This window comes from Plecotus auritus (assembly GCF_963455305.1).
Source record: "Plecotus auritus genome assembly, chromosome: 10".
NCBI lineage: Eukaryota > Metazoa > Chordata > Mammalia > Chiroptera > Vespertilionidae > Plecotus > Plecotus auritus.
The window spans coordinates 60480975-60505179 of record NC_137785.1 but is presented as its reverse complement, the minus strand read 5'-3'; the positions used below and the strand labels follow the sequence as shown (position 1 = coordinate 60505179).

The following is a 24205-nucleotide window of genomic DNA, read 5'->3' as shown; positions in this document are numbered from 1 at the left end:
TAGCACCTGCTCTTCTCCCGGGAAGTGACGCAGCTAGTCATTGGGGGGACAGCCTTGCCCACTGCTAATATGTTTACACGTCTGTGCCCACGTATCTGGCTTTCGGGCTGTCCACTTTGTTAATTTAGATAGGATCAACTACTTTTTAGTATGTTTTTATTGATGTCAGAGAGGAAGGGAGAGGGAAAGAGAGGAACATCCGTGATGAGAGAGAATCATGGATCGGCTGCCTCCTGCAGGCCCCACACTGGGGATCGAGCCCGCACCCAGGCCTGTGCCCTGATGGGGAATCAAAACATGACCTCCTGGTTCGTAGGTAGATGCTCGACCACTGAGCCACACTGGCCGGGCGGATCAACTTTTTGATGTGCTGCTTTGAGAGCTTTAACTTGGCCCGTCACCTTGGGTGACTTTCTATCCCCTCCTGGTTAACATTTTAGTTTGCGGTGTTTCTTTTTTTCTAAAAAGGCAACATCTACTGCTTTTCTGTTTCCTTGGCCCTTAGCACACGTCCCACCCAAACAGAAACCTTGGTCCCCTCTGTAAAGCATCTCAGCGGGGGCCACTTAGAGACCTCGTGGCGGTGGGCGGGGGGCGGGGGGGGGGGGCGGAGAGGAAGACAGCTGGTCCGATTAGAAAAGGCAACTTCCCTGCGTAGGCCACGCTCCTGCGTTTGCATCTTCGTAAGGAGCACGTTTTCATTATTACTTGTTTACTTTCTAAGCAATAAAATTTATCTCACTGGAAATATGTATAGTTCTTTTGCTAGAAATGCTACTTGGGGTAACTATCAGTAACTGTGTTGAACCTTTATTAATGAACTAACGTGCTCCCTGCTTTGTTCTCTGTCTGAAAGGCACAGAAACACCCAGAGGAGCGAAGCCAGCCTGAAGGAGAACAGGCAAGTGAGTGCCAAGCAGGGTGAGACTGACGTGGACCTGGAAGCCCCGAGGCTGATGGGAGAGAGTTAGCAGAGACAGGACACCGAGGGGGGCAGGACAAGGGCTGAGGGCTGCAGAGGGGGGCTGTCCCTCAGGCTGAGGGAGCCCGGGCAGGGGGTGGCTCAACTGTCCCCACCTGCTCTGCTCCACCACCCACTTAACCACCCATCCCTCACACACACCCAGTGAGTACAGGCAGCTGGCACTGACCCTCCAGCGAAAATAAAGACACATGCTGGCAGCTCTTCTCGAAAGACACTGAACTTCCACAATGGAGAACCGAGGCTTTTTCATCAAGGCTCGAGGTCCCACACTCACGTCCTCATCCTGGCGTTCAGGTGGCCTCGGCCTACAAATGAGTTCCTGTCCCCCTCGCCCACCTCGGGTCCAGAGCGCCAGGTAGGAGTGTCGCTGGGGAGCTGCCACCGGCCCATGGACCTTACACGCAAAGCTCTGGATGTGAGCAGACGCAGCAGCTTGAGAAAGGCAAAGATGCACAGATGTAAAAATCCTGGTGCGGACGACGGCGGGCAGGAAATAGGAGAACAGTCGGCTCAAAGAGATTTCAGAAAGGTTTGACAGAACCAGAAGAGGCCGATTTAAAAAAGAAATAACCACCAGATATCATTGCTGACATGTACACATAAGGAACTGTTTGACATTGAAACGGGGAATCAGAACTGTTGGACATGGAAATTGGGACTCAAACATTTTTTGTTATTATGTTTATTTCTAGTCTGCAGAGGCAAGATTTTTTAAAGGAAAGAAAAGGGGGGAAAATAGATACAGAAGCAAAGAAGCATTGAACAGACTGTCAAACTACAGCGGGAAGGCAGGGGAGGTTGGGGGTGGGGGGGCTGTAAGAGATCAACCGAAGGACTTGTACGCATGCATATAAGCATAACCAATGGATACAAGACACTGGGGGGGTGCAGGTAAAGGCATGTACTGGGGGGAAGGGGAGAGTGGGGGGAGGTCAATGGGGGGAAAAAAGAGACATATGTACTACTATTTTTAATACTTCAAACAATTAAAAAAAATAAAAATAAAAATAAAATAAAAAAATAAAAATAAAAATAAAAAATAACCAGAGAGCGATCTGAAAAGCAATCCGAGATTTAAAATAGGATCGCTAAAACGTTCCGAAGAACCCTGAGATAAAGTAGAGAGAGTCTACGGGAGCACAGGATAAGAGAGAAAATGGGGAGGAACAGATAAAACCAGAAACCCAGTGCTCCTCAATGGAGGTCTGGGAGAAGAGACGGCTGGGAGGGCAGGGACGGGTGGATGAAGCCAGCCACTCCCCCATCTTTGCATCACTCCTTCTCAGGGGAGCTCGGATGGGAGCCCCTGGACTTAGCACCCCAAGACTGGGGGATGGTGTACTCAGGAAGGGGAGCTGGTGGTGAGGAAATGGCAAGTGATACCACTTTGTTGATGTGGCCCGACCACACCGAGGGAGCCAGGCCATACACCCTCTGTCCTCTGGGCACGCGCACCCCAGGTATAACCCACCTGCGTCACTGCGAGATGCCACCACCAGGGCAGGGGCTGAGCGCTGCGGCTCATCACCAATGCCCTGCCTCCTGGCTAAGGCCAGTGCACCCTCTTCGGATCGGTGGTTCACCTGCTGTGGCTGCACGCAGCTCCCTCCATCTTGTTTACAAGGACATCAGGACTTTTCTCGACGGCCTGGGTGAGTGCCTGGCTAGGAAACATTCGGCCTTTTCCAGAATGTCCCCACCAGTCCTCATCAGTACTCTCCCAGCAGCCACGTTTGTACTGTGAGATTCTGGTCATGACCAAGTGGCACAAAAGTCATTTCTTTTTAAATTTTTATTTATATTTACTCCTTTTTAAAGTTTATTTGTATTGGTTTCAGAGAGGAAGGGGAGATAAAAACAACGAGAGAGAATCATGGATCGGGTGCCTCCTGCACACCCCCTACTGGGATGGAGCCCACGACCCGGGCTGTGCCCTGACTGGGAATCGAACCGTGACCTCCTGGGTCATAGGTCGACGCTCAGCCCCTGAGCCCCGCCGGCGGGGCCGGTTTCTAGTTTAAATATTAACTAGGCTCTGTTACTGGATATTTTGTAGGTGTGACCGTCTGTATTGACTTCCAGTTTCAGTGGACAGGAAGGGGACTGGAAGTCCTCACTGCCATCCTTCTCAGGAAAGAGCTGAAGAAACGAGAACTCAGAGCCTCCTCTGGGGCCCACCAAGGAGCTGAGGCTGGGGGCACACCGCCGCCCTGGGGCCTGGAGGTGCCCGCACGGAGCAGAGAGGAAGGACTCCAGCAGAACCTCTGAAGCCGGGGCAGCAGCACCTCCGCGGTGTTTCTGCCGCACGCTGGGCGCCGCCGGGACTAGCGTGTGAGACACGCCTGGCTGCAGTCTGGTGGGCAGAGGGCACGCTGTCACGGGTACTGCTAGGCTCCTGCCAGGTTCTCGCAGTTCAGAACCAAGAAGGAGTCCCCTCACAGCTCTAACAGAGAGAAGAAATAACCACCGCCCTGAAAGACACCGGCATCTTTCTCCGGGACAAAGGCCAACCCCCGGGGAAAAGCCTTTCCAGAGCCTCAGTCACCGAGAGGGAAGAAATGGTTAAACAGATCACATCACACACAGAGGAGCCAGTCTGTCCCTCTACAAAGAACTTTCCAAATGAGCCAATGCTTAGCGTCTGAGACACATTACTTCCTACGCGGTGGCAAGCTGCAGCCCAGCCACCAGGCTCCTCCCTCATCCAATGACTAGCTCAGCGTGACTCCTCTAAGGCTTTCTGCTTAAAGGGACAGACTCTGACATCGAGAATTCTTTAAGGAGATGCCTGCTCAGTAAGCTGTTCTTGCTTTCTCCGGGGACATATATTTGGTTCACGGCATTTTCGGTATTAACCATTTTTACGATTTTTTTTCTCAAAATGAGATCGTTTTCTTATGTTTCAAAGATAAAAATCACATTAGTATTCTCAGGAATAAGAATTATTCTAGGGCTTTATTATGATGGCTTTAAAATGCACACAAGAAAAGGGCACTAGTACCTGCAGATAAATATGGGGGTTGAAGGGAAAGGAATTCTTCGGAAAATTCTACATCCTAGCTAGAGTATCTCTTAAGCTCCCTCTGTGGCTACCGTTTAAACGGAGTAAAAACCAAAACCAGCCATGAGCCTCTTTTCCCTGGGGAGCTGCTGGGAGGTGAGATGTGGGGTGGAACTGAGGGTGCTGTTGAGGCTAAGCCTGCTGCCTGCCTTCCCGCATCAGGCTGTAGGGTTTCCAAACAGAGGTGGCCCAGGGGGGTAGGTTTAAAATAGGGAGACTTCTTGTCAAGTCTGAATATGTTAATCATTACATCGATATGCAAAACTACAAAAGCATTTAATATAAAACGAAACAATTATAAATGGTTAGCATTTAACACTGGAAAATTAAGAATTTAAATATATTTCACAAACTCCACTAGAACAATAAGCTTGTAATATTATATAATCTATTCGTTTAAATATTAAGGTTTATTTTTTTCAGAGTGAGATTAAGTAACAATTTAAATAATTATCAGGATGTATTAAATGAACATCCATTCAGATAAAACATTACTGCTTAAAAGTGGATACGAAATATTTTGCATGTAATAAATATATTTAATGTTTAGGTTAACAAGCACCATCTCGAGAGCAGAAAAGTATTTTTTCATAACCAATAAATAAATTACATTCAGGAAAACAAGGTGTTTATATCTGAAGTATCAGATAACTTTAAATGTTTTTCTTAATATAGCACCCAAACTTCCAAACTGTCTAGAAAGTATCTCCCAAAATATAACTCATACTTTAAGTCATAAAAATAAAGGCCAAGCAAAAAATCAATTTAAGACAAAATTTACCATTTATATTAATTCCCCATTCAATAAAATACCAACTGCCAATTGTTAAAAGTAAATGAACTGTATATATGCAATCCATCAGTGCTGAAAATCTGAAATATATATTTTTAAAAGTCATTCTTTCTCAAAGTATTTAAAATATTGCATCTCTGGTGGCAAGCCTGAAGATTATCCAGCATTTTATTTCCCAAGTTTCATACTTCTGCTCCCGTCCCTACCGCTTTCACCTTTAACAGTCAGCCAGCTTTTTTTTCCTTTTCTTTTTTTGTTTTTGTAAATACACTTACTTATATCCCAAACACAAAACACTGACAATACTCCTTGGGAGCCAAGGAAAGCCCAGGCAGCCCCAGCCTCCAGCTTTGCTCCCAAAGCGTGGCCCAGGCGCAGGGACAGGCAGGCCACCGTCGGCCCTCCTGATGCCTCAGGGTGCTCCCGAGAGTCCACAGCTGTTTGAGACTTTGCTGATGCAATCCCGGAGAAAGTGTCAACACATTCTGCAGACAAATGTCAGAGAATAAGTCTTTGATTGATAATTTTTCTATTTATTTCTGCCAAGGCGACTGAAAACACAAAAGCCTTTTCATCAGAGAGGTTAGCATAGATGTCAATTTCCTTCTCCTGTTTTTCTGTTAAAAGAAAAAGGGAAAGCTTACTGTAAAGGCAGTAGACGCAGTGTTTTTGTTTACAAATTTAAAGCTTTCAAGTATTTAAATGACAATATTATACATGATGCTACGATGTACATTAAGTATTTCAAAGTATTATGCTACTGAACTGAAAAAAAAATTAATTCAAAGGAGTTATTGAAATGTCATGAACTACATTCTAAAGACTAAATGGAAAAACTATATATATTTCTATATATCTTCTAATATCTACATCATTTCTGTAAGAATCTCAAATATTTCCTTCTCCTCGCTAGTATGGGCCAAATGACTGTACCAAAATGAATTTTCTCACCCTAAAGATAGTCCTTCCTGAAAATCAATGGTGTCTTTGTGACTATATTAACTTCTTCACCTTAGCCTTGCTACCAAATATAATAACAAACTTTTATTTCTATTTTTCCTTTCCTGATTAAAAATGCAATCCAAGTTCACGGTAGAAAAATTTTTAAATACACAAGGACAAAAAGAGCACCTAGCTCATAGGTCAGCTAAACTCACAATCAGCATTTTTGTGTACATTCTTCCAAAATTTCTTCAGGCTCTACCATGATTCTGCTTTTGTCTGGTTTTTATGCTGTTTTGTTTTGCTCCGTAACCCAAGTGAAATATCCATCTGTCTGAAAGTCCAATCACTGTCACAGAACTGGTCCCCGAAGTCCCAAGTCCTCCTCCTGTGCACGTTTCCCACGCTCCACATGCACCCACATTCTTCTTCAGCTGTTCCTCCTTGTTTTTGCCTCTGTCTGTAAAGAACATTTTTATCTGATGCTACTGCTTGGGTTTTGTTTGTTTGTTTGAGGCACTGACTTTCCACAGTGGACAATCAGGGCTGTATTGTCTTCCATCTCTTGCCCCCACCCACCACGTGCTTCCCGCCCACCTTCCCATTACAGTTACATCACAATTTTGGTGAGACTGCTGTTCAATATCCACATCATTCTGACTCCGTAAATGACTTCACTTTACGTGCACTGTCCTCCCTGAAAAGATTCTCTTTTTACATCTGCTTACTTTTCATTACTAATTGAACCAAACCCTCTCCGACTGCATAAAATTTTCAGAATGTTTATACATAATCAGGTATTATATCAATTTTTCTTCCTGAATAAATCTCTGCAGCTCTTCTGCTCTGCTCCAATCTGAAACGGTCGCTTTCTGAGCTTACGGATGGCACATTATCATCTTGCGATCTCTCTCCAACATCATGCTGGAGATTCTCGCATCCCTCTCTCAAGCTGGACCCTGTGTCCCATGTCCCAGGATACTGTCTTGGTTCCCTTCTTCATTTTTTAAAAATATATTTTATTGATTTTTTTTTTTTTTCAGAGAGGAAGGGAGAGGAATAGTCAGAAACATCGATGAGAAACATCGATCAGCTGCCTCCTGCACACCCCCTACTTGGGATGTGCCCGCAACCAAGGTACATGCCCTTGACCGGAATCAAACCCGGGACCCTTCAGTCCGCAGGCTGACGATCTACCCACTGAGCCAAACCGGTCAGGGCCACTTCTTCATTTTGATGGCATGTATCTTGCAGTAGGTCCTGAGAAAGGGAGTATAGGCAGCAAATTTTTGAGACCCTAAAGGTCCAAAATACATCTTTAGTCTACCCTCACACTAATTCATAGTGTGGTTGACTAAAGACTCGTAGATTTCCACTCAGCATTATGAAGGCAAAAAACTGTCTTCCATTAACTGGTGCTACCGCTAAAAAAAAAAAACAAAACAACCCCTTCTTACAGTTTTTAAAAAATTATTGCTAAATCTGCAGTGAAATACATAAACTAGATCAAAGTGTGTAATTGGAGGGATTTTAACGAACACACGCCAATGTCCCCCACACCACAATCACCATACCGAAAATTCCTCACACTCCTTTCCCGACAACCCCTCCCCACCCCATCAGCAATGACTTCTGATTCCATCGCCACAGGATAATTTTGCCTACTCTTGAACTTCATATAAATGACATCGTACTGTTTGGTGTCTAGCTTCTGTTGTTTAACATGTTCTTGAAATGCACTGGTGCTGTTCATGTATCAGTAGCTTGTTCCACTGTATCAGTTCTAATACCATTTTGATTCTTTTGTCTTTTCCCCTGAATATTGGAGGGTTCCCTTTAACCAGAGAGATGACTCATGATCATGTGCTTTGGACGAACTCTGCCTTTGACCACCCACTGAGAATGTGGTGGGTGCTTCAGTATGGAACTCAGTGCTCTTCAGGTTTGGGAAAACTCCTTGGATTGTTTCACTGAAGACGGCCTTCTCCTCCATCTCTATGCTCTCTTCTGCAATGCCCGTTACTTACAGATGGCGATCTCAAACTGGTCCTCTGAATTTCTTACCCTTCCCATTCTATTGTTTTCACCTCATATCCTGTTGTTCTACGCTCTGGTACATTTCTTCAATTTTGTCTGTAAGCCTTTGGTGATGGTTTTTCATTTCTGAAAATCATATACATATGTGTGTGTGTGTGTGTGTGTGTGTGTGTGTGTGTGTGTGTGTTCATATTTTAAAGTTCCTTTTCCAGGTACTTTTTTTGGACACTGGCAATTTTTGTTTAAATATCATCTTGTTCTTGTTTTGTGCCAATACGTTCTCTTACTATGAATATTTATAATAGCCTTAATTTTTTCTTCTCCCTGCAAAAACTTGTTTTATTCCAATGTTTTTTCTTCCCTGATGGTTTGGTCTTAGCCTTTCCCACTAGATGCTTTCTTCCATACATCCGGGTAATTCCTGGCGACATGCTCATACTGGGGAGTGGGACAAAAAGAGCTGATTCGCTCCTGCACACACGGTGGCCGTCCCTTCAGGATGATCTGCGGGGCGTTCCTCTGTGCGATCACAATGAGAGTGTCTTTAGTTCAGGCCTCTGCCCTTGGGCTCTTCAGAGAAGATACTTCTCCTCTCGTACCTGGAAGACACAGCCTTACCTGCAGAACTCCCTATCTACCAGCTCCAATCCTCACCTCGCCTAGATCTTCACCTAGTACCCCCGCCCTCAGTGAAGCCTGGTGCTCCCCGGGCCAGAGACTCGCTTTGTCTCATCTTTCTCAAAGGGTAAACTTGGAGAGAGGCGAGGACGAGGGACACAGCCTTAACGGGATATTCTAAAAAACAGTCTTTCAAACAACATTGTTTTTAGCCTCACTTTCACCTCTATACTTCCCGACATAACTGATGTACAAATTCCTCATCTTAAGGCAGTTGTGTAAAAAAAATCAGTTTTTTTCTTAGCTTTCGCCAAAGGAGCTTACAATTTAGGTTTCACAGGTGTGCTAAAGCAGTTATCATTTCCCAGAATTTTGCTGTTTCTCCCATTCCTTGTCCTTGTGGGACTTTGCCATTTGTGAAAATATCCTTTTACTAGGATTGGGGAGGATGCAGAGCTAAATGTGTTTATTCAAGCACCATCTTTACCTTGAAGTCTGCAGGAATTCTGTATGTTCATTAGTAAGACATTCAGAATTGCCCAATATATTTTAGTCAAAAATGTCACTACATTACTAATACCCAAGTAATCATACTCGCCACATATAAAATGAAGACTTATCTTAAATCAGCCTTGTTATGTTTAATGATTGTTTTTATGATTTTATAGGACATGCTGTTATCTGGATGCCTAATAAACTTTCGTTTTCTATTCTTTCCTCTTCCTGTTCTTTCTCAAAATACTGGAAACAAGAAAGTCAATTCAAAAGGTGTTTTTAGAAACACTGTCAGGTTGATCTTATTAAAATAATGGCAAACCTTGCTTCAAGCTTTTCAAGTGCCCCATGAGCAGACAATAAGAACTAAATTAAATAGCTACTTAACACTAAGAAGCATATCAAAGAAGTCTATTCTAAAATATATAGACACTCCAAAAGTCCTATTTCCTTTCTATATTTAGAAAACTTGGTCTGCCTCAAAGGTTAGCAAAGTGCAGCCTAGGAGCCGAGCCTGGCCCACCACCTGTTTTTGTCAAGTCCAACTGGCACACAGCCCTGCCCATGCATTTACAGTGTCCATGGCTGTGTTCCAGCCACAGTGACAGAGCAGAGTAGCCGTGACGGAGACTGTAAGGCCCACAAAGCCTAAAGTGTGTATCTGGCTCCTCACCGAAAATGTTCGCTGACCATCCACCCCACCCCTGGGTCCACACTGAAAGATTTGTTTATTCTACAGAAGTTGCTCTGAGCACTTTCCTGTTTGTATTAGGAGCAAATAAATTAAGCCATATTTTATTCTAGAAATAATTTCTTAAAATTTTTTTTATAATAAACTAAAAATACTTGAAAAAGATGTATAGCCAAACCAATGCGTCTCTCTTCCACGTTACCAGGAACGCAAAGTTCCAACCTGCATATAAGGCCCTGGCACAACCAGACCTCACTCCGTTTCCTCCCCTCCGCTCACCCTCCACCAGAAGCATTCCTTCTCCGTTCTTTGGTTATATTCCTTTACTTCAGCTGAAAAGAATGTTCTGTTTTCCGGGCCAGGCAGTAGTTTCCTCTCTTTCTTCTTCCTGGTGACTTTATCTACCTAGTGCAGCACTGATTTTTCTCATCATCCCACTGTTAAAGCACCCCGTTCAAATTGAGAGAATAATTCAAGCTCTCCGGGGAGCAGTGTAACAGAAGGAAGGAGAAAAGGCAGTAAAATCACCCCAGGAATTCATGAGTAAGGACAGTCTTCACAGGAGACAGCCAAACTCAATCTAAACACTACTCCTTTAGCCATACAACAGAAAATCTTTACTTTGACAAAAGTTAAGGACAGCTGTATCAGTGAAGTCATTTTCCCTAACAGCAGTTACTTTATTCAAATAAAAGCAGAGAAAAATGATAAACAGGTGAAATTTTCTCAATGTCTAAAAAAGGAGGAATTTACATTTATGCTCAATATTTGAATACCTAAGACTGAACACCTGAAAAAGCAGAGCACAACTCACAAACAACTAAGAAACGCATTTCACTGAAGATGAAGTTACTTTAAGAGGTTTTTAGAGAATTACAAAGAGCAGCTATACTGAGAACATTTTCAGTAGTTAACATTAAAGACTCACAGTGCAGCAGTTTTAAATACGTCTTAACAGAACCCAGATCTACCTTTAAAAATAAAGCACAGCCACTTGAACAGGTAGTCACATACCATTATCATCTCTGAACTCCACTCCCATCAATTCACAGCGAGGTGGCTATTACCTAATTTAAGCCTTTGGTTTTCTTTTTTTTTTTTTTTTTTTTTTTTTTATATATTTTATTGATATTTCACAGAGAGGAAGGGAGAGGGATAGAGAGCTAGAAACATCGATGAGAGAGAAACATCGATCAGCTGCCTCCTGCACGCCCCCCACTGGGGATGTGCCCGCAACCAAGGTACATGCCCTTGACCGGAATCGAACCCGGGACCCTTCAGTCCGCAGGCCGACGCTCTATCCACTGAGCCAAACCGGTTTCGGCAAGCCTTTGGTTTTCTAATAAGAATTACATCGATGGCCCTAAGCAGTTTGGCTCAGTGGACAGAGCATCAGCCTGCGGACTGAAAGGTCCCAGGTTGGATTCCGGTCAAGGGCATGTACCTTGGTTGCAAGCACATCTCCAGTAGGGGGCGTGCAGGAGGCAGCTGATCGATGTTTCTCTCTCATCGATGTTTCTAACTCTCTATCCTCTCCCTTCCTCTCTGTAAAAAAAAAAAATCAATAAAATATATTAAAAAAAAAAAAAAAGAATTACATCGATGAAAAACATCACCATCGACTGGCTGCCCCTGCACACCCCTCACTGGGGATCGAGCCTGCAACCTGGGCACGTGCCCTGACCAGGAATCGAACCAGAGGCCTCTTAGTGCACGGGTTGATGCTCAGCCATTGAGCCGCACTGGCCAGGCAAGGCAATGCTTTCAAACTAAAACGTAAGCGGGGTTTCGTAAGGCCGGAGCTCCAGGCCGCGCACACTTCCCGCTGCTCTCTGATCAGGGTCTGCTCTCTAATCAGGGTCTGCTCTCTAATCAGGGTCTGCTCTCTGATCAGGGCCGTGGAAAACAAAGGAGCGGATCATCATACCTCTTTCTTCCTCATGTTTTTTGGCAGACGCACTCTTAGGCCTTCCTCTTCCTCGCCTGCTGTGATCTGAGTGGCTGTTACTCCGAGACCGTTTTCTGTTTTCTAAGTCCTTATTTCCCGTCGGGTGCATCTTCTCCCTCCTAGCTCTCTCTGTGCGCCTCCTCTTGGCCTCGTGCTTGTTTTCTGTGGATGAATAAAAGTGATATGTTTTAGGGCTTAGCAAGAACTGTGTGCCCAGGTTCTGCCCGTCTTCTCTTTTCTTTCTAAAAGCACTAGAGTTTGCTGCCTGGCCAATTTCATTAAACTACCACCATGACATTTATGCCCCTCATATCCACACAGGAAAAAGAAATTCACCAGCATCCAGGTGACCCATGGACACATGAGGGAGGAGTCTTATAACAGAAGACTTTTCTTTACTTGGCACCTGTAACTCCAGCCCCTGCAAGTCTGCACAATTCCACAGTGACCTTTCTGCCCTTTCTCTCTGCTTCCAAGCTAAAAAGGGTGACGTATTAGAAAGAGGGGGGGGGGGGGGAGTTTCATTCTTTTTTGCCACTATTGAAATATGTCAAGTAGGCAGAAGCGAAACTGACCTTGCCATAATGTATTAAAGTTACCAATAAAAAACAAACAGAAAACATCCACAGAAAATATAACCACACTAGGAAAGTAAGTAGTTTTCATCACCTTAGCCACAGAGGAGGTCATTTCTGACATTCTAAGAACATGCTGATCCCTAAATGGAATAGCAACAGAGGAACTTGACTCAATATGGTAATCTAATTAATAACAAGAAACCACTCTCTCCCTCCAAACAAATCAAAATGGTTTGATTTGATAAGACAACAAAAATTTTTTTAAAAATATATATTTTATTGATTTTACAGAGAGAAGAAGGGAGAGGGAGAGAGAGTTAGAACCATTGATGAGAGAGAAACATCCATCAGCTGCCTCCTGCACACCCCCCACTGGGGATGTGCCCGCAACCAAGGTACATGCCCTTGACCGGAATCGAACCTGGGACCCTTCAGTCCGCAGGCCGACGCTCTATCCACTGAGCCAAACCGGTCAGAGCAAGACAACAAAAATTTTTAAACAGCAGAAACCAGAACTTGCTTTAATACACGCCTGGGAAGAACATTCCCCAAATGCTTAAAAATTGCTGTGGGGAGGGAAACACGGCACAAAAGGGATGAACTCTGAAGACATTCGGCTAACGGGAACAAACCGACACAGAGGACAGACACTGCAGGGTTTCTCTCACCGGAAAGACAGGGGTCACCTTTACAGGCACACAAAGGAGAAGAGTGGCTGCCTGGGACGGGGGAGGGAGGAGGGGGTACTGTTTAACGGGTACAGGGTGTCAGTTTGGGAAGATGAAAAGAGTTCTAGAGATGGATGCTGATGATGGTTAAGTACACGATAAGAATGTACTGCCCTGGTTGGTTTGGCTCAGTGGATAGAGCGTCAGCCTGCGGACTCAGGGGTCCCAGGTTCGATTCCGGTCAAGGGCATGTACCTTGGTTGCGGGCACATCCCCCGTGGGGGGTGTGCAGGAGGCAGCTGATGGATGTTTCTCTCACATCAATGTTTCTGGCTCTCTATCCCTTTCCCTTCCTCTCTGTAAAAAACCAATAAAATATATTAAAAAAAAAAAAAAGAATGTACTTAATGCCACTGAACTGTGTACTTAAAATGATCAAAATACTAAATTTCGTTATGTGAATTTACCACAATAAAAGATGAAAAAATAAGATTTGATCAAAAAGAAGAAAGTATAAAACAAGATGAACTGCTAAAAATTAAAGTGCAAAGGACACACTAAAAAATAGCATGTCTGCAGACCAAATTACAGATCTAGAAAGGAAATTCAATTAAAGTTCCTGGAACAAAGCAGAAGGACAAAAAGAGAGAATATGTGGCAGTAAGTGAAGAGAAAGGAGAAAGGTCCAAGAAATCTAATACTGCTCATCTATGACAACATTGTAAGTATCTACCCCATAGTCAGCCTCCCCTCTTGAGTAAGAACAGAATCCTGTTCTGTTCACTGGGACCATGTGCAAGCTAAAATAGACACATCTGAGACTCCTCATGTGAAGCGGCCATGAAATTCAGTTCTGGCCAATGACATGTAAGTGGATGAGTAAGGTTTCCAGAAAGATTTTTTAAGGGGATAAGCATGGCTGGCAAGCCCCTCTGTCCTTCCCTCTTCTTCCTGCTTAGGATGCTTATAGGATGCCTGGGGCAGAACAGCTACCTTGTCATAGGGTGAAATCTACAGCTTCTCAGATGGAAGGAAGAGAAGAACCTAGGTCCTTGATGATATCACTGAACCCCAGTCCTGTGGTGCCAACGTCATCTTTCTTCACTAAACTGGGACGGCAAACTCTGTCCAACCAGGGCCAGTCAGGTTTGCTGTGGACGGTGGTCCTTATGTATCATCCAGTAAGTATTGCCCAAAGGAAAAGGGGGAACAATGGCGGAGAAGATACACAGGTGAAACTGCCCTAAGCTGCACCCCGGAGCGTCCAAGGGGAAAGGCCTGGATGCCACGGGAGAATGGGAACACTTAAGTGCAAAGTAAAGGCATTCACCACATGCAAGGTAGGAAATGCATCACCACATGTTTTTCATGAAAATTTTTCCAGGTCGGAAACAATTTCTGCAAAATTTGTTCCAGAGATAAAAACACATGGGTTAAAAAAAGAAAAAGGTACATAAAGTTTATTTTTATTGATTTCAGAGAGGAAGTGAGATGGAATGAGAGAGACAGAAACATCAATAATAGGAGAGCATCACTGATCGGCTGCCTCCTGCACTCCCCACTCTGTGGATGGAGCCCACAACACACAATTAGGTTGTCTTTTGCAAAGGCCTAAAACTGTTCTTTATTAGAAGTCAGAGGATTCTATTAAAAAAGGTCCGGTATGGCTCTGTGGTTGAACATCGACCTATGAACCAGGAGATCATGACTTTATTCCCGGTCAGGGCATATGCCCAGGTTGCAGGCTCTAGGTCCAGTAGGGGGCATGCAGGGGGCAGCTAATTAATGATTCTCACCCATTGATGTTTCTCTCTCTCCCTCTCCCTTCCTCTCTGAAATCAATAAAATTTATTTTTAAAATTAAAAAATTATCTTTTATTGCTTTGATTTCACTTTTTAAGTTAGTACAATTTTAGGTTTAAAGACGGCTCTTTTTTATTTTAAATTCAAACTTCTTACTCGTTTACAAAGTCCTACTTAATCTGGCCCCGGCCTAACCCTCTGGCCTCATCTCCACACTCTCCCGCTGTCTACACTGCAACCACATTAGTCTTCATGTTCCTAAAATATACCACTTTTTCCAGCCTTAGAATTTTTGCATCTGCTATTTCATCTGTCAAGAATGTTCTCCCTGATCTGATCATGACTAGTCCCTTGTTCCATTCAGCCTCACCTTAAATGGCACTTCTCAGAGAGGCCTTCTCCAGCCATTCAATCAAAAGGAGCCTTCTAGTCACACGCTGGCACAGTACTATATTTGAATTTCCTACAAGGCACTTATGCTGATAAAGTTGTAACAAACTTTCTGATTTTGGAGAATAGCACAAGCTGATATTCTCCGTTGATTTGTTCACTGTCTATCTCCTGCTCACAGGAGCTTTAGCTCCATGACAGCAGTGAGCCACCTCGATAGGACAGTCATTCATTCATTTAGGGCCAAGGCTCTGAGTAGTGCCTAGCATACAGCAGGTGCTCAGAACATATTTGTAATCAACCTACTCTTATTTGAGGATCATCACTATATGAAGTCTGATTTTACCAAAGAATAAGTAACAAAATTTCATCTTTTAATAAGTATATCCATTAAATAAATCCAATTTGTCTAGTTAATGGGAATGTAAAATAAAATTATTTTTAGATCTTCTAAATCAGGAAATTATAAACAATAATCAATATGTCTAAAAATTACATTCACACCAAAATCAAGTTATATTTTTCCAGTCACTAGTTTAAAAAACTCAAAAGTTGTTATAAATTTTATCAGCATGATGAGAGGAAAAAACCCAAATGTCCATCAACCAGTAACTACATAAACAAATTGTGGCATATCCATGCGAAGAATACTACTAAGCAATAAAAAGGATTACTTTTTCTTGATGTAAACAACAACGTGGCTGAGTCTTAAACTAGCTCAGTGCAAGAAGCCAGACAAAAAAGAATACGTATTATATGATTCTATTTATATTAAGTTCTAGAATAGCAACAGAAAACAGAGCAGCAGTTAGCTGGGGCTGGGGGTGGCAAGACTACAAAGGGGAACTAGGACACTTTTGGGGATGAAGGACATGCTCATTATCTTGACTGTGGTGACTGATTGGTGTAAACATATGACAAAACTTACCAAACTGAACACTTCAAATATGTGTGACTTGTTGAATGTCAATTATACCTTAGATTTTTTTTTAAATCAAATCGGGTACACACCCTTGCATTAAAATCCTTCAGTGGCTCTCCGTACTCCAAAAACAGAAAGTTTGTTACAAGTTTATCAGCAATATAAGGGATTATCATTTAAATGAAGGAACAGCAAACTAATGTCATAAGCTGACTTCCAACAGCTAATAAAAACCAGACACACTTCAATAGATTTTAATGTTTAACTTCAACAAAAATGTAAATAGCAAATTCACAAAAAAAATTAAATTTCTACATCAAATCTAAAAATGTGGTAAACTCTCAATTACCTGTTGAAGGTGGTGATTTCTCTGGGTGCTTTGCATTTAAAAGTTTTCTGCTAATAAATATGTAACCACAGGGACATGACTTACATGCAACAGGAACCTGTAGGAAAAAAATAAAAATATGTATTATTACTATTTTTCTATTGTTAACCTTCCCAATGTTTACAAAGTCTCCTAAACTGAATGATAAATTACTTAAAGTAGGAATCATAGATTTATTTAAACCCCAGCTCCTTACAACAAATTATTTGAGATGGGTATTGTGTCCTATACATCTTCATATTCCCCTAAGGCTTTACAATACCATGAACAGGTAAATGAATAAAAAACACGTACTGATGAAAGTGACCAACAGAAAAGCATAATAGAATCAAAGCCAGGAAAAACATGTGGAAAAGAAAGGTAACATTTCTTAAAAGATTAGTTTGGCCAGGCCACTGTGGCTCAGAGGTTGAGTGTGGACCTATGAACCAGGAGGTCACGGTACGATTCCGGTCAGGGCACATGTCTGGGTTTCGGGCTCAATCCTCAATAGGGGACGTGTAGAAGGCAGCCGATCCATGATTCTCTCTCATCCCTGATGTTTCTATCTCTCTCTCCCTCCCCCTTCCTCTCTGAAATCAATAAAAATATATTTAAAAGGAAAAAAAAAAAGATTACTTTGCTAGCTGGTACCTCTTGGCAAGACTGTAACTAGTGATGTTTGTACAACCAAAGACTATTTTGTGGTATAAGGGGGGAAAAAGTTGACTACGTTTTACTTTCAAAAAGAAAAAAAAAAAGAAAAAGATGAGCCTGACTACTAGCAGTTTACATAGAACTGGAGAGGGAAATGAGGCTGGGAAGTCATTAAACAATCCCAGCATAAGAGTATGAGGGCCCAACCGGGAACAGTAGTCAGAACGGATATGGAGAAAAAGAAGATCTCTGCCAGACATGCCAAAAGGAAGAAAGAAGTGAAAATGACTCAGGTCATATATGATAAGGTAAGATGCCAATTACCAATAACACACACACACACTAGTTTACAATAACCAGTTTGAGGGGCAAAATTACATTACAAGCAAAAGAGAATGCAGGAGGAAGTAGCAGTTGAGATCTAGGGTCAGACAGTCTCAGTCCAGAGAGGACACTGGATAAAACCATGTGGATGGGCTCTGAGAAAGAAGGCACCTACCGGGAAGGCTCAAGGCTAACTGGGCTCAAGATTACAAAATGGGGCCTACCAGCTGTTTCTACATGGGGGCCACTCAGACACACTGTGCTTCAGGGACCAACATCTTCACCACCCAATCAGAGTCGCTCCATTCTGACCAAGTAGGACAGTGCTTTTGGGACCAATCAAACTGTGAGAAATTGAAGTCCTCATTTGCATGAGGATGAACCAACCAATCAGGGGCCCGGGGCAGGGACTTCTTATGTAAGTCAGCTCCCACACCCTTTTCATTGAAGACTCAAGACTGTTTCCCCAGCTGGAGCCGAAACACTGAAGATGGAACACCAAAGATGCCTGCCCACTCCCGAGTGGGGAGAACAGGCAGAGCAGGGCAGAAGAGAGCTGTCAGCCAGGGAGGGGCCTCGCCCCAGCCACCTCACAGCTGCGCGGCTCCGTAATTGAGCTGTAACACTGTGTTGTATCACAACTGAGCTGTTTGCACTGATAAAGCCTCTTTCTTCACCACTCTCCAAATTGGGGATTCCTATTGGTGTTCAATTGGTGCCAACAACAATCAGTGGACAACACTTAAACTCTTCATGCTTCTACTTCTAAAGAACGTAAAATACAAATGGCCCCTTTCTCCATTTCAAATGTTCTTGAAAATTATTGAAAAAAATTTCACATTTCCCCCAATAACCATTTCACTAAATTAACTTTAATGATCCTTGGAGTCATGTTAATAAAAAACCAGACATGTTAATAAAAAACCAGAAATTAATCTCAACAAAAAATACTCAGAATAATTAATCAGAAAATTGCAATTCCCTTTGTAAGATAAATTAATTTTCCCATTGTTCTGCTTGTTAAAAGTTTAGTTACGATCATAAAGCTTTTTATCCGTGTATGTGTGAAATGCCTCATACTCTAGAATATAAACTTTCATTAAGCTAAATAAAAAATTTGGCAGATTTCCTTTTCTTTGCATAAAAATACTGAACAAAGGATACCTAGTTTGAATTTAAGAAAAATAACAATAAATAAATCCTATAAAAATAATAAAAATCCAGATATGTCTAACAGCTTGCTCTATTTAAAATGTGATGAGATTCTTTCAAACCGTGACAGAAAATGTAACATTACGCTTTTAATAGTGTAAAATCTGCCCAAAATAGATACGTTTGTCATTTTAAAAATTTCACATCTTCATAGAAACCAAGCTAAAAGGCACTGACTCATTTCCCTTACCCTTAATCACATCATTAAGGGCAGTCACAGGAATATAAATTGTTTTAAATTAATGCCATTCAAACCACAGAAAACCTGATGTTCTTATTTAAGAGACCCCTGCTCCTCAGCAAGCATTTCTTCTACCTGCTGAAAGTCAATACATTTCTAGTGAAGTCTCTGTCCTATTACTAAAAAATGTATCAGCCCATAACTGAAATTAGCAGAGATTGCTAGTTAGATGAGAAATGTACATTTGGCCTTGGGATGAAGAATACACAAATACTGACTACTTAATAGGTTGATTTTCATCCCTTAATGCCAGTGTTTTATGCTCAAGAAACATTCAATGCACCTGAGCTAAGTCACCCTAAAGTCCTTTTCAAAAAGGAAAGTTCCTTTCCCCGACCCCAATCCACCCACCCACCCACCCACATACACACACAACCAACCAACCACCACCAAAACCCAAATCCTATAAAAATAATTATTAAATAGGGTAGACAACTTCATTAACCTCTTTATAGTATAATTTTTATTTTAAACAGCCTAAAATTCCTTCAAATTTCAGTTGCAATGTCAAAGATATTGAAAGGTCTAATGCCACACTTTCAGGAATTTAAAATAGAAAAAGAAATCCAACCTGGCTGATGTGGCTTAGTTGGTTGAGCCTATGAACCAGGAGGTCACGGTTCGATTCCTGGTCAGGGCACATGCCGGGGTTGTGGGCTCCATCCCCAGTAGGTGGTGTGCAGGAGGCAGCCAATCAATGATTCTCTCTCATCATTGACATTCCCCCCGTCCCTCCCTCCCTTTATCCCTGAAATCAATAAAAATAGATATTTAAAATAAATAAATAGAAAAAAAATCCAAAATTTTGTTTACTGATGGCTTATTGTGTATCAATTTATTTCTTGAAAAGCGTATTTAGGTTGTTTGTATGTTTTACAAGTAAAACAGGTTTACAAGAAACAAAATCCTGTTCCTTTATTGTTTCAGTGATTTAAAAAAGCTCTAAAATAACCGCATTATAGAGAACGAATTCATATTCTTTGCTGCTAAATAAAAGAAAGTTACCTATAGTGGGCATGTTTGCTATATGTCACATAAAATTTCTTATAAATGAAAAAACAAACAGCTGTTCTATTTTTAAAAATTAAGGCAAAAACAGAAACATACACAAAAATACCAGAAAAGTAACTAGAATCATCAATAGTATTATGCACAGTAATTTGGGTTTAGTGGATGTGAAAATGAAAAGTATTGTGGTTTAGATGTTTCAGAACTATATTTTCAAATGGAGGCATTTAAAAGGTATGTTCAAAAGCAACTGAAAATCTAGGGCTGTCTTCTTTGCTGCTCTCTCTCTACCTGTTTTTAAACTTATACACACACATATGTATCTAATGGGGGCCATCTCCTCAAATTTTGAAGATTTTTTTTTTTATTTTCAATTGATTTTCAGAGTGGAAGGAGGGAGAGAGAGAGAGAGAAAATCATCTATGTGAGAAACAGTCATCAGTTGCCTCCCACACACACCCCCAGGAGATCCAACACCCAATCTGGGTATATTCCCTGACCCGGAATCGAACCCACCGGGATGACACGCCGACCAACTGGACCACACAGGCCAGTGCTAAAGGTTTTACGTTTGTATTTATAAAGTAAATTTGCATTTAATATTTTTAAACTATGCAGTGGCTTGCTATGGACTGAACTGTGTCCCACCTCTCATCCCAAGTTCATACACCGAAGCCCTACCCCGCAATGGGGTGGCGTTTGGCGATGAGAAGATGAGGTATCTCAGGAGGAGATCAGCGCCTCTATAACAAGAGACACCGGAGAGCTCTGCCAAGACCGGGACCTCCAGCCTCTGGACCGGGAGGAAGTAACCTGCTGGCGGAGCCGCCATCTGCGGCCTTTCACGGCAGCGAGGGGGGCGATGTGTGTACAACAGAGCGATGTGCTCTCCCCATAAAATGCTCATCACCTTCTGTCGAACAGTTACAGGGCTCCGGTAAGTTTATCATTCTTTCCTCTTCCTTTAACCGGGATATCAAAAGCAGGTTATTTTCCCCAAAAGGTTACTTCTTGCCAAGTAAAACAAGGCCAGGATTTGCAAGAACTTGCACCCAACAGAAAACTGGAATGCATCGTACATACCACGTAAACCTTACCCTCCGCTCTCCTCGCCGGGATGGATGGAAATGATTTACACACTGGAATAAACCCCGGCAAAGAAACTGAAACCGCCAAGTCCCAATTTCGTCAGAATTTCACACACTGGGTTTCTGGGTAAGAATGGAAGTTGACCCCTGCACTTTGGAAGCCATGACTACACCGTTTTTATATCGCACACGCCAACTCCTAAGATCGATACCCGGTCGGATCAGAATCTCTGCCACGGCCCGTAAAAGATGCTGGATAAAACATGCCAACATTTTCTGTTACAAGGGCCGATCCATGGGTAAGGTGGCTCCTTAAAGAATGCCCTAAAAGTCAGCTTATTACAAGTCTCCAGCCATTTCAAATCACTCCTGATCAAAAAATAAATAATAAATAAATAATAAATAAATAAATAAATAAATAAATAAATAAATAAATAAATAAAAGGGGGGGCGGGGAGAGGGAGGAGAAAGGTAGTCATTTTGAAAAAATTCTCTCAGTGGAAAAGAAGAAAAAAAAAAAAACACACCCAGATCCGCATGCTGGCATGAAACGAGGGCCTCGCGACTGGTTTTAATTGAGAGTTTTCGCTCATTAGACCAGGGAGGGGGGGGGGGCCGTGGAGGGGGGGACGGCTATTATTCTGGTAAAGGAGGAGGCACGCTTAAAGGAAAACACAATAAATGGGAATTTTAACATTACACTTCCGGCACCATGGATTCTGTGTGGAAAGCAGTCATTTAAAATGCCCGGAACCATATATATATATATATATATATATATATATATATATATATATATATACACACACACACACATATATATATACACACACACAAAATATATGTGTATATTTTATTATATTCTTTTTAATTTTTATAATTTGTATAGTAATTTATATAATACTTTTTAATTTTTATTTTCAGATCTGGAAGCAGAAACGCCCAGTTTTCAGTAGGGGCTGCCGTGGCGGGCGGGGTCGTGGGCGCCGGGAGGGAAGGGCCACCCGGGGGCGTTAGTCCGTCATGTACAACAACGTAAAGAAAGAATGCACCGTGACTCACGTCACAAACCTAGGAAGTATATTTAGAAGGAAAAAAAAAAAAAAAAAAGGTCTCCAAACTCGCCGAAATAGAAAACCGTGACACGGCGGCCCCTTTTGTCACATGTGGGCGTCCGCCCGGGGCGCGGCGGGGACAGCGGGGTGCCCGCTCCCCCGCCAGGGGAACAAAGCCACCCTGCGGGCAGGACGGGGCGTCCGGCGCCAGGAGCCGGCTCCAGGGGGCAGCCGCGCGTTCCCGTCGGGGCACGAGGGGCTGAAGGGCGCAGACCCGACGCTGTCACCGGAGCCGCCGGGATAGCGGGGACAAGCCCACGCCCCCTTCCGCGCCGCCCGCCGCAGGGCCGTCTCACCGCCGCCAGGTGAGCGCCGGCCCGGCCACCTCGGGCTCCGCCTGCGGTCCGGGTGCCCCGTGGCCGCCGAGCCCAAAGGCCGGCCCACCGCTCGGCCGCCGGGACCCGGCGGCGGGGCCTCTCCGCAGCCAACCGCCGCCAGCAACGGCCGCCCGCCCGCCGGCCCGCCGCCCACCTGTTGGTCGCACTCGGGGCACGATTTGGTGGCCATCTTCACTTTCTTGGCTCGACTCGCAGACATGCTCCCCTCCGGCAGCGGCGGCGGTGGCGACGGCTCGGGCTCCTCCCCTCGCACCTCAGAGGCCCAGCCTCCGCCCGCCCGGCCCCGCTGCCCAGACTGAGGCGCTGCCCGGTGCGCGCGCGCGTGCGCGAGGTTGGGCGGAGCCTGCGTGCGAGGGGGCGCGGCGTGCAAGGGGGTGGGGCGCGGCGTGCGAGGGGGACGGGGCCTGCGTACGAGGGGGCGCGGCTGCAAGGGGGCGTGGCGCGACGTGGCGTGCGCCTAGCTCCGTGGGACAAGGGACCGCGCTCCCACCCACCCACCCACCCACCCACCCACTCAAGCGCGTCTGGATTCTCACCAGACGTAGACGGGCGGACCCTCCCGCGAGACCCTATGGCCACGCCTTCTCTCGGTTAGGCGAACAGCGTGGAGGCGTGGCTCGGACGGGATCTGACAATGACGGGCATCTGGCTCGACCAATGAGTGCACAGAACAACAATAGGTGCTGGCCACGCCTCGCCCCGGAAGGAAGGAGAGAGGGAGGGTGAGGAGGCGGGGGTGGGAGGCCCGTCGCCACCAGTTGTGGCGTTTAGTTAACTTCAGTAACTGTAAGTCTAATCATTGAGGAGCTGTAGACATCTGATGCGTCTACTATATGCCAGGCCCTGGAGTCGGCGCCGCGAGATACAATATTCGTTGTCAGATACGTATTGCGGGCCAGTCTGCCACACGAGGGTGAAGACTAGGAAGTGCTGCGCTCAGAATCGCCCCGTCTAGTGCAGGCGACCTAACTAACATTCGACTCCAGAGCAGTTGGGTGGTTGATGGGTAAAGGAAAGCGGCTGAAATCCACTTAGCTTGTGAATTAGCAATCCTGTCCCTAAGAATTTGAAGAAAAGATACTCCCCACCCAAATCCACTTGTGCAAAGATGTTGCCCTGGACAGCACTGCTTGTCGGAGCAAAACAGCAGCAGCCCAGGTGTGCGCCAACAAATGACTTGAGCAAATTGAAACATGTATAACACAGAATGTCACTGCAGCTCCGCAAAAGCATGAGGTAGATCTATATGGGGCGACAGAATGACCTCCCAAATAGTGCATTGGAAAAACAAGGTACGGAACACGGCAGGGGGAGGAGAAGACTTGTTTTTCATTCCATGTCCTATTGTATTATTTTAATTTTCTACTAGATCAAGCTAAACAATGGAGCTTCCTTCCCCCCTCCCAAAAAAAGGAATAAGGATTTGTACACAGCTACTGAGGAGGCCCCTGACCCACTGTTGAGGGAGTTGGTGGTCCTCGAAGGCTTTCTAAAGAGTTGGCTCCAAGCCCTGACCGGTTTGGCTCAGTGGATAGAGCGTCGGCCTGCGGACTGAAGGGTCCCGGGTTCGATTCCGGTCAAGGGCATGTACCTGGGTTGCGTGCCTGGGTTGCGTGCACATCCCCAGTAGGAGGTGTGCAGGAGGCAGTTGATCGATGTTTCTCTCTCATCGATGTTTCTATCTCTCTCTCTCCCTTCCTCTCTGTAAAATATCAATAAAATATATTTTAAAAAAAAAAGGACAGAGGTAAGGAGAGGAGGGCCATGTTCAGCTGTGCAGGGTCTTTGTCACCCTGGGCAGGAGTTGGGCTTAAAAAGGACTCGGGATTCTCTCTCATCATTGAAGTTTCTCTCTCCCTCCCTCTCCCTCCCTCTCTGAAATCAGTAACAACATATTTTTAAAAAATATTACCTCCATGTCTGT

The 24205-nt window shown here is 44.0% G+C and overlaps 1 protein-coding gene across 1 annotated transcript; it reads right to left on the bottom strand.

Annotated features, from left to right (window-relative positions):
* Positions 1-3923: 3923 nt before the first annotated feature.
* On the bottom strand, positions 3924-22603 carry LOC308236383 (UPF0547 protein C16orf87). The gene is made up of 4 exons (XM_080646040.1): positions 22415-22603; positions 16281-16377; positions 11550-11732; positions 3924-5456 (listed from the first exon to the last, which is right to left on the bottom strand). The coding sequence occupies exons 1-4, from the start codon at positions 22478-22480 to the stop codon at positions 5338-5340; spliced, it is 465 nt and encodes a 154-aa protein (XP_080502166.1). The 5' UTR covers positions 22481-22603; the 3' UTR covers positions 3924-5337.
* Between the last annotated feature and the right edge of the window lie 1602 nt (positions 22604-24205).